The following is an 18,309-nucleotide window of genomic DNA, read 5'->3' on the forward strand; positions in this document are numbered from 1 at the left end:
GGCGGTTCGTCAGTTTCCGGGTTGTTCCGGAGTGAGTTGAGGGCATCGTGGGGGGCGGCGGAGGGAGGGCGTGTAGGAGCCGCGGGCCACGACACGACGAAGCGTCGCGACGTCAGTAGAGCGCCGCGCTATCGACCACCACCACGAGACACCGTCGTCGTCGTGGTCCTCGTTGTCTTCGTCTTCGTCGTTGTTGTTCCTCCAGGCCATTCTTTCTGGTGTTTTCGCGTCGTCGATACCATGATCGGTGATTTTAAAGGGCAAGTTCGGTCCGACCGGTACGAGTAAAAAAAAAAAAAAATAGTTCTCGAAACGAGGAAAGAGAGAGAGATCTGGTCGGTGGTGATAAACGAGCGGCCCGAGGGAGGATTTAATCGTGCTCGATCGTTCGTAAATCTGCTCCCCGGACGCGCCACGAGGATCGCACGGCGGCGCGTCGCGTGCACGCGTGTCCATCGCCGAGTACCCGCCGCGTCAAGGTCGTGCCGGCACGGTGCGTGTATGAATACATACTTAAACCACCGTCGTCTAAATACTACGAGCCACCCCGTGTGATACCCAATGACTGTCCATCCAGGGTCCACGGGAGACACATGTTCGTTATAAGGTCAGTGCACGAAATATGTGTACGCGGTGTCTTCGTAGTTACGTCGAGAAGCGTAGCTTCTTTTAGTTTACCTCTTGATTTCTCACTCGACACACTGCGGGCCAAGATCGAAGAAAGAAAGTTGCGGTCGTAATGTGGATGCAACCAACGATTTTCGACGTTGCTGTTAGACGGTAACGGATTTCAATTTCACGCTTTGAATGTCGATCGTGTTTAGTAGTTTGTCTGTGAATATTTAAATGAAAGATATTGTCTTTTTCTTTTTTTTTTTTTTTTTTTAAATGTGATTACCATTTGTGCAAACTTCCCCCAAACGATTTTTATCCGATTGGGATTTATCGAAGTGTTCACCGTTTATCCCCTACAGCAGTTCTCGATTTCTTTTTTATCATCGAATTTACCTTCGTGTCATACGTAATAATGTAATATAAATATAAAAACCAACGAAAAGGGAAATATTGGAATCTAGGTATTTGTTACTATCGCATATGTCTCGATCAAGAGACGAATTAATCGAATATCGGTATCTACTTTTGCGATATATTGACACTATTTCTACCGCGGTTTTGTGCATACCTGTTTTGCCAAAAGGTGTGTTTTCAACTTTTGCATTTGGATGCAAATAACTGCCGAAATAATTGTTAATGTGAAGAAACTTTGAAAACAATTTCAAGTTGAAATTTTAAAAGATGAAATCAAACTTAATAACACAGAATACGTATTAAAACAGAAAATATAATACTGAATTCAATGTTTGAGTATAGAACAAATAAAAAGTATCGTGCTACGCACAATATATTACTTTCCTAATGATCAATATTAAATCCGTATTTCTGTAATTACTTTATTTAATTACAAATTTTCTTCGACGAAAGTGAATTTACTTAAAAATGTGATTAATGTAAGACAGACACATGGACTTTCTATTGTTTTATTTGACATAAATTTTCCTCGAGGAGTCAGTTTTCACCGTGTTTAAATTTTCGGAATCAACAGTCAAACTTTGTTAACATTGCCATGTTCGTGTTCGCGATTGGAAATCAATCAAGTTAGCCTGTCACAGTTTTTACAAGTAGGAAACGTCAGAATTAATATTCCGCCACGAAGTCCGAGGAACAATACCGTTTTTCTACATAGTTTTAAATTTAAATTTAAGTTGAATTTATTAATAAAAATTAAATTAAATTTAAATTTAAAAAGTTATTGCTATATATTTAGGAAAGAATTTGCAAATGCACAGCTCGAAAAGCATCAAAGGAAATTAATTTTACAGTGCTTTATTTGATTAATTTTACTCTTTCGAAGACAAATATTAAGGCTTATTTGATTTTTGCAATATCTAATAGAAAAGATAATTTGGCCGAATGAAAGTGAAATAAATCGATCTTCGTCGGATAGATCCTCGTGGTGTTTGAAAATAAAAAGTGATGGTTCCATCATTGGAAATGTAGATTTATTTTATTTACATTTTGAAAAATAACTTGTGGGAAACAATCGAGAATATTCGAGTACTGGAATAGAATATTTAAAGAATTGATTGCGCGTTAAACCATTTAAGAATGGCCCGTTCTAAGATTTGAACTTGTATTAGAAAATGTTTGTGTCTATTAAAAAACGAAATTTGTCAGAGGAGTATAATGTTCTTCACCGTCATTAATTAACACGTGATAAATGATGTAGAAATAGGTATACAGAATTATGTTAGAAAGGTTCCGTAGACCCTAAATATTAAATATTAAATCTGTAAAAACTGTGAAAAATCGATTTAACGAAGAAAATAATGATAACAATACGAATTTAATGCTTTTTATGGGAAGTCAAACCACTGTACGTTAGATTCCATATTTTACATTGAATAAAATATTATTTATGTTAATATTTAAATATAAAATACAAGTATAAAAAGTGTTTAGGTTTAGAAAGCATTTTTTGGACGAAGATGGAGTAACTTGATCCCTCCCCGAAGTTCGAAGTAAAAAATGTCTGAGTTGCAGCTTGTTGAAAAACTATTCGAGCCCGAGTTTTCAACTCAAGTACTATAAACAATTTATAAATCGCCCGATGACAAAGATAGAATACGAGTCAGAATCGACACACCTTCGTCGCGTCGGCGGACAGTTAACACATTGACGACCGGAAACGAGATTTCTTTACTATTGTTCAGATAATGATATTTTTGTTTGCTTTCGAACATTATCAATCTTACCAAAGTTACTTATATCCAAATTAAAAAAGATTCGTTTCAATACGTGCGTATTAATTTTAAAAAGTAATCGCAGTTGCACGCTTTTTAAAATAATTCTCCACGATTGAAATCGTCTAAAAATTTTTCCACAAGAATCACCAGTCGCCAATGTGTTGAATCCTACGAATATTGCGTAATATTTTCCCCAGTTTTTCCCTGTCTGGAAAATATCTTGAAATAAATTATGTTTTCGATTTGTAAACGAAGAGAGTGTCCAAAGCAAAACAGTTTGTTTTCGACGAAAGTAAAATTTGTCAGGATTTCGGGGAACATCGTACGGAGGATAGTATCCCAAACCCTCGTGACACATACTCGTAGCCGCGATAATGGCTCTTATGGCACGTGAAGATTCGTCAAACGCGAGGTCCTGCACGATATTTCCGAGTCAACGACGTTCTGCCCCTCATTTTGTTGTTCTCCAACCGCACGAAGAGCCCACGTACGCGAGGGGCGAGTTTCCAAAAGATTCTCCGTTCAACGACACGTTTCTAATTAATCTGTTTCCGTCTTTTGAACTCCGAATATTAACACCATTCCGTTGGAAAACCATCCGCCATGGACCACACAAATTGTAGCAACCTTGTTCAACGTAGTGCACACTTTCAATTATTTTTCGAATTATATTAGACACCGGAAAAATTCATACAGATTTATTGTACAATTTTTATTATTTTTATTTTATTTAAAACAGTCATTGTTTAATACCGTAATTTCTTTCCAACGTTCTTTCCAACGTAAAGATTATTTTGATGTTGTCACTGTTTTTAAAATGCTTATTCGTTGGATAGTTTGTTATAGACAAAAAGTGTAGATGGGATAAAACTTTTCATCCATCATCCTTTATCCATCAGGAGTTTATTCACATAATTCTTCATCTCTCACGACGAGTGGAAGATCGTTTGAATTATTTTTATGCTCTCCTTTCATTCATTTAATCTTCTTCGAGAACACTACTGAATTATTAAATTCAAATTTGTTTATGTTTACATTCATCATCTTTATCTTTATCGAAAATCAATTGAAAGACTAGATGGTCTAGATTTTTCGTTGGTACTTAATAAAACACAGAAGAAATGTTTAATTTTAGTGAAATAGATGCAATTTATGATAATTATGTATGACAACGTGGCAAAAATGTGGAAATTCTTACACTTGCAAGTTTATAGGTTTATAAAGTGGAAAAACTTGTATATTTAGGAGAACTTGTACGTTTTATATATTTATAACAAATTTTACTTGCAAAAGAGTATTCGAATGAAAAATAATTCGTAACTCTAAAGTACAATACAAACGTGTTGGATTGAATCTTCATTTGTTATTGTTAGTAGCATCGAGTTTAATCGTTAATTTGGAAAAATTATTTAAACTATTATTTGATTATTTGTTTAAATCTATGTACAGTCAATTGATGAACATATAGGAATGTAATGTATCATATAACATCTACTCTTTCTTGACAATCTCTGTGATGTGTTTAAAAATATTCATGAAAAGATTTTGCATGCATTAATGAACTAAATCTACACAATGCAAGGGTTAATTGATACCTAAGATCTCCAACAATACCATTGTACAAGTAATGGGGATGTAAACAAATTCTAATCTGCATTCGATAACCTCGAGTGTTTAGTCTAAACGTTCAAACTTTCAGTTTTCCGTGTAACTTCGTTGCATAACAGTGCCATTTATCACGAGTTCTGAGTCACGTACCAAGCATCAGTGATAGAATTTTTAACGTTAGAAGGTTACATCCTCTGTGCAATTCCAATTTGGCAGTATCAGACTTCTGGTTGTTCCCCAAAATTAAAAGAAGTATCGAAAGGTCAACAGTTCCCATCGAATATCAAAGTTCAAGAATAAAGACTAGAGAATGTTTCCACGCGAGCGAAACGAAAACCTTAAAATGGAGCGTTTGGAAGAATGTGTTGCATTAAATGGCGATTATGTAGAAAGATAAACGCGTACGTTCGAAGTGTCTACGATAAATTCACTTTACTTTGAGGTCAGTTTCATCGATTCCTCCGATCTCGATATTTTATAGGACTTATAGGCAACGACAAGAAGTTTCAGAAATCTCCACTAAAATTACATTGGATCGCGTGGATGATTAAAGCCTGCTTGCCATATCAAAATAGCATATAACTATGTCGGAGAAACAGTTTCATTGGCCATTTCTCTAGGGCGACCAAGCCTCTGTCTCGTCACTCTATGCATTTCTTGTTTCTCTTAACTCTTTTAACTAAATAAACTAATAACTGTTAACTACAACACAAACACTTCAACAACACGAAAGAATGTACAACGACAACCGATGAGTCCTCTGCAGGGATTCTTTTTCTAATTTTTCCCGCACGTCCTTTCAGTCTGGAAACCCTTCTAATTCTCTTCGTTTCTTTTTCGAACCCTTCATTTTTTAAACGTTCCGGTAACCAGACAACCTTCAAAGGCCACATCCAAATGTCAATGCTAACCAGACGCACGTTTGCGTTTCTGGTGACATTCTTTGCATCGATTACATTTAAATATCGATTAGAGCTAACATAACTTTATTTACACAACGTGAAGTAACATTCAATTTGAGAACAAAAACTTTTTAATGGATTCCGACAACTATATTTTCCACTCGAGAAGTCTCGATCGATCTAACGTTTCCGTCAACGCGAATCTCGAAACGAAGGGGGTTTCCGAAATCTCCACTAAAATTACATTGGATCGCGTGGATGATTAAAGCCTGTTAGCCATATCAAAATGGCATATAACTATATTTTCCACTCGAGAAGTCTCGATCGATGTAGCGTTTTCGCCGACGCGAATCTCGAAACGAAGGGGGTCGCGTAGGATCGCCCATGATAGGTGGCGGGGTTAATGAAATTATAAAAAAATACTACTCCCGATTAAAAGTCCAATCTGAATTAAAAGGATTCCGAACCTGGGAAACTTGAAAGGCTGCCAGTGCTTCCGGTCTCTGGGTTAGCGAATTGGGATATATACTTCAGGGCCAGCGTATATTACAGGATCGAACTATATAGTTTAGCGAGTTGGACGCGGCCGAAAGCGCGTGCTTGAAGACGTAGGCGAAGAGGGCGGCAGGGATGAAAGGAAGAGAAGAAGAGGCAAACCTTTCATCGCATTGAATTTCAAATCGTCGTATCTCCCGGGAGGAATTGGCACCGATCCAATCGCGATTCCACGCTTACCTGCTTGCACTCCCTCTGTTTCCTGAATCTTCCTCCGCCGTTTTTTCTTCCCTCCCCTCCCCCCTACCCCGCTCTCTCTATCTCTCCCTTTTTCTCTTCCCCTTTATATTCGTGCTCGTAATCATGTCGTATATCGAGGACGAGCAAAAGTGGGTCGTTGCAAGCCGCAAGGCAGAACACGGAAGAAAAGGGCAACGCGAAGGTGCCAGGTGCCTTGACTCGGTCACCCTGAAGCCCTTAATAGAGGAAGTACTCCTCCGACCTCGAAATTTTAAGAAATTTTAAGAAACGTCCATGAAAATTCAGATTTCTCTCTTGGAAACTATTTGGTAACATTTTTGTTCGATTTATATGCAATATACTTATGGAAAAATGTAACAATATGTTTCGATTCTTGGAATTGTCCGACTTTGAGATTTTAAGAAATGGCTGATTTTCGAGAGAAAGTCCAAGACAATTCAGATTTCTCTCTTGGAAACTATTCGGTAGCATTTTCGTCCGATTGTATGCAATATACTTATGTAAAAATGTGACAATATGTTTCGATGCTAGGAATTGTCTGACTCTGAGATTTCAAGAAATGGCTGATTTTCGAGAGAAAGTCCAAGACAATTCAGATTTCTCACTTGGAAACTATTCGGTAGCATTTTCGTCCGATTTTATGCAATATACTTATGTAAAAATGTGACAATATGTTTCGATGCTAGGAATTGTCTGACTCTGAGTTTTCAAGAAATGGCTGATTTTCGAGAGAAAGTCCAAGACAATTCAGATTTCTCACTTGGAAACTATTCGGTAGCATTTTCGTCCGATTATATGCAATATACTTATGTAAAAATATGATAATATGTAATTTACGTAACAAGAAATGTTTACATCTTGTACTAAACGCGATCTGATACTTTGAAAAAATTCTTCCCTCCATTTTCTTAAACTTCTAGATCGGAATAATCCCTTAACCCCTTAAGTGAAAATAACGAGTCTTTGCCTCTTGACTCGATTATGCAAACTCAACTTTAACATATCTTGACATAGGATTTATTACAAATAATCTTTCAAACTGAAATTTAATTTTGTTTAAATTTAAATAGATTTGTTTAAAAATACCTCGTGAATGTAAAAATGTAAATTAATTTTAATATACTAATTCGACCACCTTGGGGAAAAATTTGAATGAGAGATTGTAGAGGTCAAAATGAGACGAAAATCACGAATACTAATTTGTTGAGACTTTGTTAAAAAGTTATTAACGTTTAAAGTTCCATACCGATCGGAAAACTTTTCGGCGAAAAAAAGAATTTCAAATCGTTCTGGAAAAAATATTTTTGGCTGCGGGGGTTAATTACAATCATTTTTGGTGAATAGACATACCCTCGAAATCCTACTCAGTTTCGGGGAAAAAATTCCTTACTGAAAATATAATTTCTGGCCAGAAATGTTACCCCGAAATATTATGCGAATCTTTAAAACGTCATAACTCCAGAACGGATTGGACGATTTTAATGTTTAAAAAAGCAAACTACGCGTATTTTGGTGGAGAATATGTACAAATTGCAAAAATATTCAAAAAGTTGGTCGTTGACCTCGCAAAATAAGAAAAACCCCATAAAAATGGTCCAATTTTCAAACAGCCATAACTCCTATAATAGTGAATATATTTCAATGAAACTTTTTTCTGAAGTGGAGCTCATGGGTACCTACAAAAAAGTATTAGACAACTTTTCTGTAGGGCGTCAAACAAAATTACTAAAAATGAAAAAGGAATTTTTAAGAAAAATCGACAGGGGGTAGGTACCTAAATTTCTCGGAGGAAAAAAAAAATTTCGAATCGTTCTAAAAAAATTATTTCTAGGTTCTGATGTCAAATACAACCATTTTTGGTGAACAGACATACCCCCGAAATCCTACTCAGTTTCGAAAAAAAATTCAGTAGGTGAACAAGTTTTTTGTAAAAATCAAACAATTTCAAATCATTCTAAAAAAATTGCTTTTAGTTGCAGAGGTCAATCATAATCATTTTTGGTGAATAGACATAACACCAAAATCCTACTCACTTTCGAGTAAAAAATTCGGGTAGATGGACAAATTTTATTAATAATTTTTAACAATAATTTTGTTAATAACTTTTTTTTCAAATTGTTGATTGAAGCTTCAAGAACACCTCGTATAAGACCTGATGACGAGTAGCCTAACACTCGACATCAAGAACTGTGACTAGCTAAAATATTATAGTATTGCATACCATATTTGAGAATTTAATAAAATTCAATAAAAATTCAACAATATTAATTTTATTCATAATAATTGTGTGCATTTGCTTGGAAACAAATCGTAAAACGAGGGGTTAAGGGGTTAATATATCGATGCACGATTATAGAACTGGTTCGTTATAATCGCGGACACGCAACGAAGCTTCGCGATTATGCACACGCGAAAACAGCTTGCAATGTCGCCATTATCAACGTCCGTGGTCCGCTGACTTTTGCAGTTGGCCATAAATAATCGGGCAATAATCGATCCCGTACAGCGTTACGTGAAACGCGCGGCGAAGAAGCCCGCCAAAATATGCCTCCTACGCGGATCGGACATGCCACAACAGGTTGTATTTTTTACGGAGATTGACGTTTACAATCCGCGGTTATTTATCTGCAGTTTTGTCAAAAGCGTTTTTTATCTTTTTGTGACACCGTAGGAAGTTTAACTCTTTACGAATTTGTTCGACTTGACGCGACTCGATCGACGACGTTTACAACTGTCGTGGACGATTTCTATTCGAATCGTAGTTTAGAAAATCGTTTAGATTATTTAATTCTAATTTCCACGCGTTTATTATATTAATAAATCGCATTCGAAGTCGTCGCGATATCAATATTACGAGGTATGTTTATGAAATAATTTCGTAAATATATTATCCTATTTTTTATTTAACATTATTCACAAAAAGAATTGTAATAAATCAGTTGTCTTCAAATAGTAAATAATAGAGGCAATTACAAAATCTAAGAACGAAATACTTCTTCAGGATTGCAGTTTTATAAAACATTCTATTATGAATCCTATCCACTATATTTTTATTTAGTGAATTTGTCGTCCATCTATATTTTTGGTACTTTTTCTATTTTCTCGACCAAACAGTTTCTTTTTGCAGTATTTTTTGTAAAACTACACCTACCTGAGTTTCATAGAAAGATACAATGTTGCTCCTATTACATTGTGAAAAACAATAACATATGTGACTATTAAAGTGAACATGAATATTCAATAGACAATAATGAAAATGTCAAATTTTATCGTTCACTTTAATTTGGCAAACATCCTTTCATATTAACGAAATATAGTTGAGGTGTCATGATGGTAAATGAAAATCTCAATTCTGTCGGTTTCGTGACTTAAGGATAATGTTTATAACAAGGGTGACGGTCTGAGCCTATCGCGAATCAGGTAAGGCCCCTTCTCCTAGTTTTCTGTTCCGCTCAAGCGCAGAGGAACTTCCCTCGCTATGCCTACTCTGCAGAGTTGGGACGAAGGATCGCTGAGACCCTAACTAGTCCAGAACTTGATAGTGGGATAAGCGGTTGGCTGAAAGTGCGACTCAGCGAAGAAGGTCGTCACCCCTGGTTTGTAATACAGCATCGAGTATAAACAATACTACAAATATCAAAGTAAGATTACTTTTGCAAACGATTTTTAGTGTAACAAGATATATCACACATAATTTACTCATTTTTACTGTGTTTACACAATTTACTACGGTCAGATACGTTTACCAATTTATGAAAACAAGTTTCTTAATTATCGTGATCTCTCTATAACATTGTTAATTATTCACGGTGATGGGTGCATTAATTCTGCGTTGCAAAAGTTCTGTGTCTATTTTTCAACATTTATATATACACGTATCTGTAAATACAACATTTATAGAAGTTCTCGATGTTCCTGAATTCAATTTACGAGTCATTTGATAACAAATTAGTGTCGAATTTCGACCTGAGGGATTGAAAATTACACGCTTGGCCAATTTCTCCTATCTTGTTAATAATTTTGAAAAAAATCAGTGTCATTTTAGTTGTAGCTACGGATTTTATAGAATTTTTTCAGATTTTTCTTTTGAAAATCCAACTTACAAAAAATGAAAAGCTCGTAAGAATTTTTACGAAAAGTATATATTATCCTCCTTTAATTAGATACGCCGTAATTAAAACAATTAAAAATCAGTTTTTTCGTCATTTTTCATGCATTTTAATCTTATAGAATTTGCAATATAGAAATTAACCAAAAATTTATTTTACGCCCCCAACGAAAGTAACTCGAAAGTATCTTGAGTGATCATTTACGAGCTCGATAGCAAAGATTTTAATAAATGATTTCAAATTTTGTACTCGATGCAACAAAAGTAAAGAATATTATTTTTCAGCAATTTACGTTGAGTTCCACTGAAGTTTAATTTAAATAACGGGTTTGGATACAAATAAGAATGCAATGAATGTCAATTGTCAGCATGTCTTTGCAACGATAAAAGAATAACGCATCGTTTCTTTCCTCAACCAAAATTTCGTCCTCGTGGAGGTACTTGTTCCAATACTTTTTCTGTTATGTACAAACTTCCTTCAATGATTTTTACAACGTGCAACCGCGTCGTAAAATTCGTTGAAGGAATGTAAACTAACGTGACACTCACCCTTTATGCCCGATCGTGTATCGCAAGCATTATTGACGGTAGTAAGTTCGCCAAATTTAGAGCTCTCATTCGAAGTCTGTGTAAAACAAACGCAAGAAGAATCTTCGATGCATGATTGTAAATCGAAGTTCAGAATGTTTAATGAGAATTACACAATTACGAATATGACCTAGCAAAAGTAAAATCGCTGTCGATCGAAATGTAATTCATACTTTTGCATTTAATTTGTCTCAAAGAAAATAAATCGAATTTCAAAAATCGAATGCAAAAATTGGGATTTAAAAAAGTTCCCAATATGGCCTACTCAAAAGATATTAATACGAGTTGACGTGTGTTTTTATTATTTATTGCTGTATGAAAGTTTTTCGACAAATATTTTTTATTAGAATTATTGTTTGGAGAGTGTATTCCTTAAATTTGTTATTTTTAAAGACACATGTAATTTGAAACGCTGTTTTACTAATAGGGATGTTATCAAGAGTGTTAAAATTTAGAAATAAACATTTTGGAAGGTCTAGAGGATTGAATACGAGGAAAATATCGAGAGAAAACAAAATGGAAGATTTATTTTACGTCCTACTTGTTTCGTCAGACTCTGTAATATTTTTGAGACGTTCAAATTTTCATATTGAGCAAACAAAGTTTATTTCGCTATAAATGACATATTTATGCTAGTATTGGGACTTCTAGAAGTAGATTATATGTTAGGAACACACGTACTGAGAGAAGAAAAATTCTAGCTTCGTTAAAAATAAATATTTATATCGATTAAATTACTCAAACACATCATTGATTATATGCTTCTTGCTGGTTACGAGAAACACTATAAAATCCAAGTGTTTCATAGTTTTGTCGTGGACTGTACAAGGAATTAAAAGAGGTTAACAGTACGGAGGAACGAATGCTCCGATGGATCATTTACCTCTGCTTATTCCGATACAGAATTCCAGTACTTGGAGGCATATTATCCAGATATCGGTCAACGATTACCTGGAATATCGGCTTTTATAATAATAACGTTTGATTTCAATACCCACTATTAGACTCGTTCATCTTTTTGGTATCGGAACTGAGCGGAAGAAACGTTTCTAATTTAAGTAATTTTATTCTGCATCCGTAAAAACGAGACTCTTGCAACGTTGATAAATTAATGCTGCTGCAACGACATTCAGTGTCGTAATAAGCTAGCAACATTCTTTTCTTTAACACTTTGCCTTGACACGACATATATAGGTTGGAGGACTTTTTCAAACAATTAATTCTCAAGTTAAGATTGCGAAGGAAATTAATTTAGATAGGATTCATGAATTTTAACGAGATTATAGAAACATGGAGGCAGCAAGACAAAAATTTTTGTTTACGTAATCTACAATTGCAACATTCTTTTCTTTAACACTGCCTTGATACGATATATACGGGGTGTTCAGCTAACCCTGGGAAAAATTTTAATGGGAGATTCTAGAGGCCAAAATAAGACGAAAATCAAGAATACCAATTTGTTGATGGCGGCTTCGTTAAAAAGTTATTAGCAATTAAATTCAAAAATTTCAAATCGATCTGGAAAAATTATTTTCGGTTGCGGGGGTCAATTACAATCATTTTTGGTGAATACAGATACTTCCGAAATCCTACCCACTTTCGAGAAAAAAATTCGAGTAAGTGCTGAAAGTTTTGGGTGAAAAAAAAGACTTTCGAATCGTCTTGGAAAAATTATATTTAGTTGCAGGGGTCAATTGCAAGCATTTTTGGTCAATAGACATAACCCCGAAATGCTACTCAGTTTCGAGAAAAAAATTCCTTACCGAAAATCTAATTTCTGGCCAGAAATGTCTGCCCGAATTTTCATGCGAATCTTTAAAACGGCATAACTTCTGAACGGATTGGACGATTTTAATGTTTAAAAAAGCAAACAACGCGTATTTTAGTGTGGAATATGTAGAAATTCTAAAAATATTCGAAAAGTTGGTCCTTGACCCCGCAAAATAAGAAAAACCCCATAAAAATGGTCCAATTTTCAAACAGCCATAACTCCTACAATTGTGAATATATTTCAATGAGACTTTTTTCTGAAGTAGAGCTCATGGGTACCTACAAAAAAGTATTAAACAACATTTCTGTAGGGCGACAAACAAAATTACTAAAAATGAAAAAGGAATTTTTAAGAAAAATCGACAGGGGGTAGGTACCTAAATTTCTCGGAGGAAAAAAAAAATTTCGAATCGTTCTAAAAAAATTATTTCTAGGTTCTGGGGTCAAATACAATCATTTTTGGTGAATAGACATACCCCCGAAATCCTACCCACTTTCTAGAAAAAAATTCGAGAAAGTGTGAAATTTTTCGACGGAAAAAAAAAAATGACAAATCGTTTTGGAAAAATTATTTTCGGTTGCGGGGGTCAATTACAATAATTTTCGGTGAATACACATACCCCTGAAATCTTGCGCATTTTCGAGAAAAAAATTCAATACGGTCGGAACTTTAAACGTTAATAACTGTTTAACGAAGCTTTCATCAACAAATTGGTATTCTTGATTTTCGTCTTATTTTGGCCTCTAGAATCCCCCATTAAAATTTTTCCCAGGGGTGGCCGAACACCCTGTATAGATTAAAGGACTTTTTCAGAAAATTAATTTTCAAGTTAAGATGGCAAAGGAAGTTAATTTAAATAGAATTCTTGAACTTTAGCGAGATTATAGAAACATGGAGGCACTAAGACACATTTCTGTTTACGTAGTTTACAATTTTATAGTCTTGGTTTTGCAATCAATTTATTAATTATGACTATGTTTGGAGAGTCTTTATTCAGTTCTACTTTGTTACATAAAATTGAGATCGTCGTTCAGTTGTAAAAGAATGTCTTCTTAAAGTGGAATCTTGTCTAAGAAAGTTTGAATTTTCGATATTTAACTTTGCAATTATCTGTTCACAATTACAAAGCATCCTCGATCCTGAGAGGTAGAATCTAACCGATTGCATTCAAATTCGATCGTAAAGTAGTTTCTGGTTGCTGGATATCGATTAAAAAAAATCTGTTAACACTTTGACTGCCACGTCACTCATATTAGGTGATATATAATAGGATTTACCATTATGATACTAGAAAAATTAATTCTCAATTCAAGACGTCGAGGGAAATAAATTTGAAAAGTTCGTAAATGTTGACAAGATTACGAAAATAAGTACTGAAACAAATTTTTGTACAGAATATTACACGATTTTCATCTGGCAGTGAACGTGTTAATGGTGTCTAATTTACGAACGGATTAACAACCGCAAATAAAAATTAGTTTACGTACCAGTCAAAGATTTCTGTTTGTTACTTGATAAAATTTACTAAAATTTTGCCCGGACTCTATCCTCCGAAATGAGCGTGCTTTTTGCAAAATTTCCCCGTAAACCAACCGGAACAGCTAACAGTGTTCGCGCGCGCATTGACAGAGCGGTTGCGCAACGGCCATTACCATTTTCGTTTGAAAACTCGCGACGTCTCGCGATTTATATATCAACATCGAGCGGTGGGCGTAGCGTGTACCTGTTTACGTCCCGCGTCGTAGGAATTCCGCTGTAAATCAAATTCCGGCGTCGTACGGTCCGGGCATTGTTCGATACCAGTATTTAAAGTGCATCCAGTAGGAGCGAAGCAGGTGCCGTTACGAGACGCGTTTGCACTTCTCCGAGCAGGTCAGATATTCCACACTTTAGACCTCACAATAAAGTTAGTTTACTACGGCTCATTGGGACTGGTATCGTCTCGCGATTGTTGATCTGTGTTCATCGACCGTCGTAAAACGCTTGGCGACGATCCTCGTGAACCAAACCGGGCCGATGCTCTCTTCTGCTGTCGCTTTTGCCAACAGAGTTGGGCTTTATTCGCGAATAACGAGTCAAATTTTTAGAGTGGTTTGTAAACTAGCATTGAACGGCTTCGTACGCTTGGATATCGATTTGAAAAATCTGTTAACAGGCTTTGAATCACGAAAGAATCTTCGAACGAAGGGGAGTCTACGAATGAATTTAACACTTTTATTCGTTATTCGTTATTCGTGAATGAAATTCGCCCAACAGTCTATTTCAATGGACTATTAAATGGGCTATTAAATCCATTCGATTGGAACAAATATAGAACGAGCGATTTGGTAGATAGGAGCATCATTGTAAAGAAATGATCTAAGAATAATTATACATATAAAGAAAAAGTTATTTAACTGAACGTAGTTGCCCTACCAGTTTTGGACAATGGATATCAAGTATCAATGACCTAAAAATAATAAATAAATAGGGAAATTATTCTTTCCTTATTTACGAGCGAAAGTGTGAGCAAGAAATGAGATGGTTTTATTTAAATTGTTAATTGATGGTCAGAAATATAATTGTCGCGGTTTGAATTAGTGCAGTTTTCTTTTGCAAAATTACGTAACAATACATGAAAAGTTTTGTAAGGATAGAATAACTAATGAATTATTAGCCCTTTTTAGAGAAGTAGTATTTCTAGACTGAACAAAAGTATTAATTCAGATACAAAAAAATCTAATTCTAATGGAGATTGCTTTTAATAATCAGTAGTAGATTCATGACGCTGAATTAGTTAAAAAAGTCTTCTAAAAATTAATGAACATTTGAAAATTGAGATACGCTATATGGTCTGGAGAGTCCATTTTGGAGACAAAGGAACATCGAACCAAAAATGGAGACAAATTCAGAAAAATTGAGACGTCTAGCCATTTTCAATGTTGTACATCGTGTGTTTTACAAGACAGAAATTTTTAATTCTAGAAAAATAGAACTACAAGCTAGTTTTCTGGGTTAACTTAATGTCAAATAGTCTTTTAGTCATCCATTTTGTAGGAACATTCTGATAAGTTGTTTTAAATGAAGAACGGCCGTAAATAGGGTGTTTGTTTGACAATTTTTACAGAGGGTGAAGAAACAAACAATATTCGAACGCGTAGAACATAGAATTGATAGCAACCGGCTGCATAAAGTCATGTTTGGGGTTAAAACTTGTCACCATAAGCTTCTCTGATTGGCTGATAGATAGCGCTACTTGTATGCCTGGAAATTTCCGGACAGTTGGTGTATATCCCTAGTAATAGTTTCCGTTTAGTAACTCAGAGTTTTACAAGTAGATTTAACAAGAATTCGATAAACAAATCATATTTAGTTTGTATTTAAATATATATTTTATCTTTCATTTCTATTTTTGTCTCCTACACTCGATGCACCGTTGCAAGTTTTTGGAATACAATAGCAGATTAGAGTACAGCGAGTCTGGAAATTATATGGTTTCAATTTTTATCGAAATCCAAGTCTTTTTTTAAATTATGGGTCATTTTTTGTATAAAAAATCGTTCGTCTGCATCAAGGCTCTCTTTCTGCTATTTGTACAACTTAATTATTTTCAAAAATTTATATTCCTAGTATTTATTAACCCAAAAGATGAATATTCATAATATTTTTTCCTACTTCATCATTCATCAAACTCAACTTTAGATAACTAAAAATTTTCCTTCTGAAAAACATATAATTAAAAAAAAAAATATGTATGGAGTAGTATTTCCATATTTTGTTGGGAAGCAATTAACAAAGATTACACACTATGTCGTTTATTGCTATTTATCACTAAACTATATACTCCATATTTTTCATTTTATTATCTACTTAGTCGCAAAATTATCTTAAAAACACTAAATAAATAACAAAATTAATGGAACAGTTGTATTCTAAAACAATTATAGGAAAGAATTTCATTTCTTTTAAAGGGGTAGATACATTTCTTACAATGGGAAATAGCTATAAATACTATTTCAAATTATTCTAGCAAAACTATTCCATAAATCGATCCAGATTAAATTTCTTTTCGTCAGAAAATATAACATTCGTCCATTTTAGTGAGCATCTTCACGTGCAAATTGTGCACTCTTTGTTCTTCTATTAGTGGTTATTTTTGTTTAGCGCCTGCTTTTGTAGTAATTTGCCAGAATAATTTCACATATATAAATTAACTTAAACAAATATTTATAACAAATTTTTGTAGTAAAATTACAAAAAATATTTTTACAATAAACATAAAAAAATTTGGTGCCTTTAAAATTCGAAGCAGTACGTAAAATAGTTTTTTCACGATCTAATTAATTCTAACAGTATTGATAATATTTAAAAGCAAAAAGAATTCGGTTATTTGGAGAATTTTCTTCACCGGGTCGCCAATGTGTCAACTATCTTGTGATCATTATTTATGATGCAAAGATTACGGTGCTACCATTTTGCTCCGTACTGTAGATTGGAAATGGAAAAATTACCAGCGGTTCCACGAAACGCGATTTCCACGAACAAAAAAAATCCTTTCCAGGGAACAGAGTTTTGCACTAGGAAATGCACAGGTAATTTAAGAGGTTAGGAACCTTGAAGGGACCTAAGAAGACCAACCGCCCGGGTATCAGCATAGCGTTAGAAAGTTCATCTCGGTCGCTGTTTGCTTTAACGCCTTGGCGACTCGTCCGCAGTTATCCAAACGAACCAAGAGCCACTCACGAGAGCACCTGTGGAGCTTGGGCGTTGCTTTTGTTCTTCCAACCTCTGTCTTTCTCTCTCTTTCACACTATCATCCCGGTGATCCTTTGCTTCTACCTACCTGTTGTGTTACTTATGCCTGAACGGCCGATCATTCGGAACACGGGTCACTTTAAAGGAATTAGCACAATTTTCGACTGGGATTCCAGACGCCTGGATGCCTCGGTTCAGTGTTCCCCAATCTCTTCTGGATCGTACCTCGCCTCGTGACCTCCCCTTTCAGCGTGATAATCAATTAAATTCTGGAAAAGTACAATACGAATAGGCACTCGAAACGAAGGAAACGAAACAGTGAATGTAATTTTCTAGTCCCACCAAAAATTAATGAAACTGCCTCGCCTGCGCGATGTTCGTTCTGTGTTGGGAAACACTGTCTTCGTCGCTGGTAACCGAGTGAAAATTAAGACGCGTCATGGTTCCAACGCGGGAAAATTACAGGAGCCCGCCCACGTTTTCGAGAAAATTACGGAAGCCGCCCACGTTTTTTTAAAAAGATCTCCAACACGCCGTTTGTCCGAACTCTGAAGTGGGGATTCTCGCGTAACGAGCCGAGATTTAGGTGATCTTTAGAAATATTTCTTGGGAGAACTGTGGATAATGTTGGACTAACGCTTGCTAGAGTAGAAGTGGACATTTTCGAAGAACAGGAGAGAATTTTTTTATTTGAATTTCACTCGTTATTTATCGAACGATCCGAATATTTACGTTGGAGTACTGAATAGAATTTGAAAGTAAAGATAAGCTTTATGAATTTCTGTTGCAAAAACTGTCGATAACATTAGGCTAAAGTAGAAATAATTTATACGTTCTCTAAAGTAGAAAGAAATATTCTTGGAGTATATGAAAAATATCTTTCAATTTAAATTTTCTCATTATTTATCGAACAATATACAATTTGTCTGAAAAGTTTCAGGATTATTTAATATATGTCAATTATTTGTAAATTTATATAATCCTTCATTAATTCATTATTTTTTTAATGCTTTAAGGGAAAATTGATTTCTATTTATC

The 18,309-nt window shown here is 34.9% G+C and overlaps 1 protein-coding gene across 1 annotated transcript in view; it reads left to right on the top strand.

The window, feature by feature from the left end:
- Window positions 1-226: 226 nt before the first annotated feature.
- LOC143350125 (fibroblast growth factor 18) overlaps window positions 227-18,309 on the top strand; it is a 223,381-nt gene continuing 205,298 nt past the window's right edge. Inside the window, exon 1 of the mRNA XM_076781977.1 lies at window positions 227-780. Coding sequence (XP_076638092.1) covers window positions 740-780 — 41 coding nt within the window. The 5' untranslated portion in view covers window positions 227-739. The remainder of the gene's footprint in view (window positions 781-18,309) is intronic.

Source organism: Colletes latitarsis, chromosome 2, assembly GCF_051014445.1.
Source record: "Colletes latitarsis isolate SP2378_abdomen chromosome 2, iyColLati1, whole genome shotgun sequence".
Classification (NCBI taxonomy): Eukaryota; Metazoa; Arthropoda; class Insecta; order Hymenoptera; family Colletidae; genus Colletes; species Colletes latitarsis.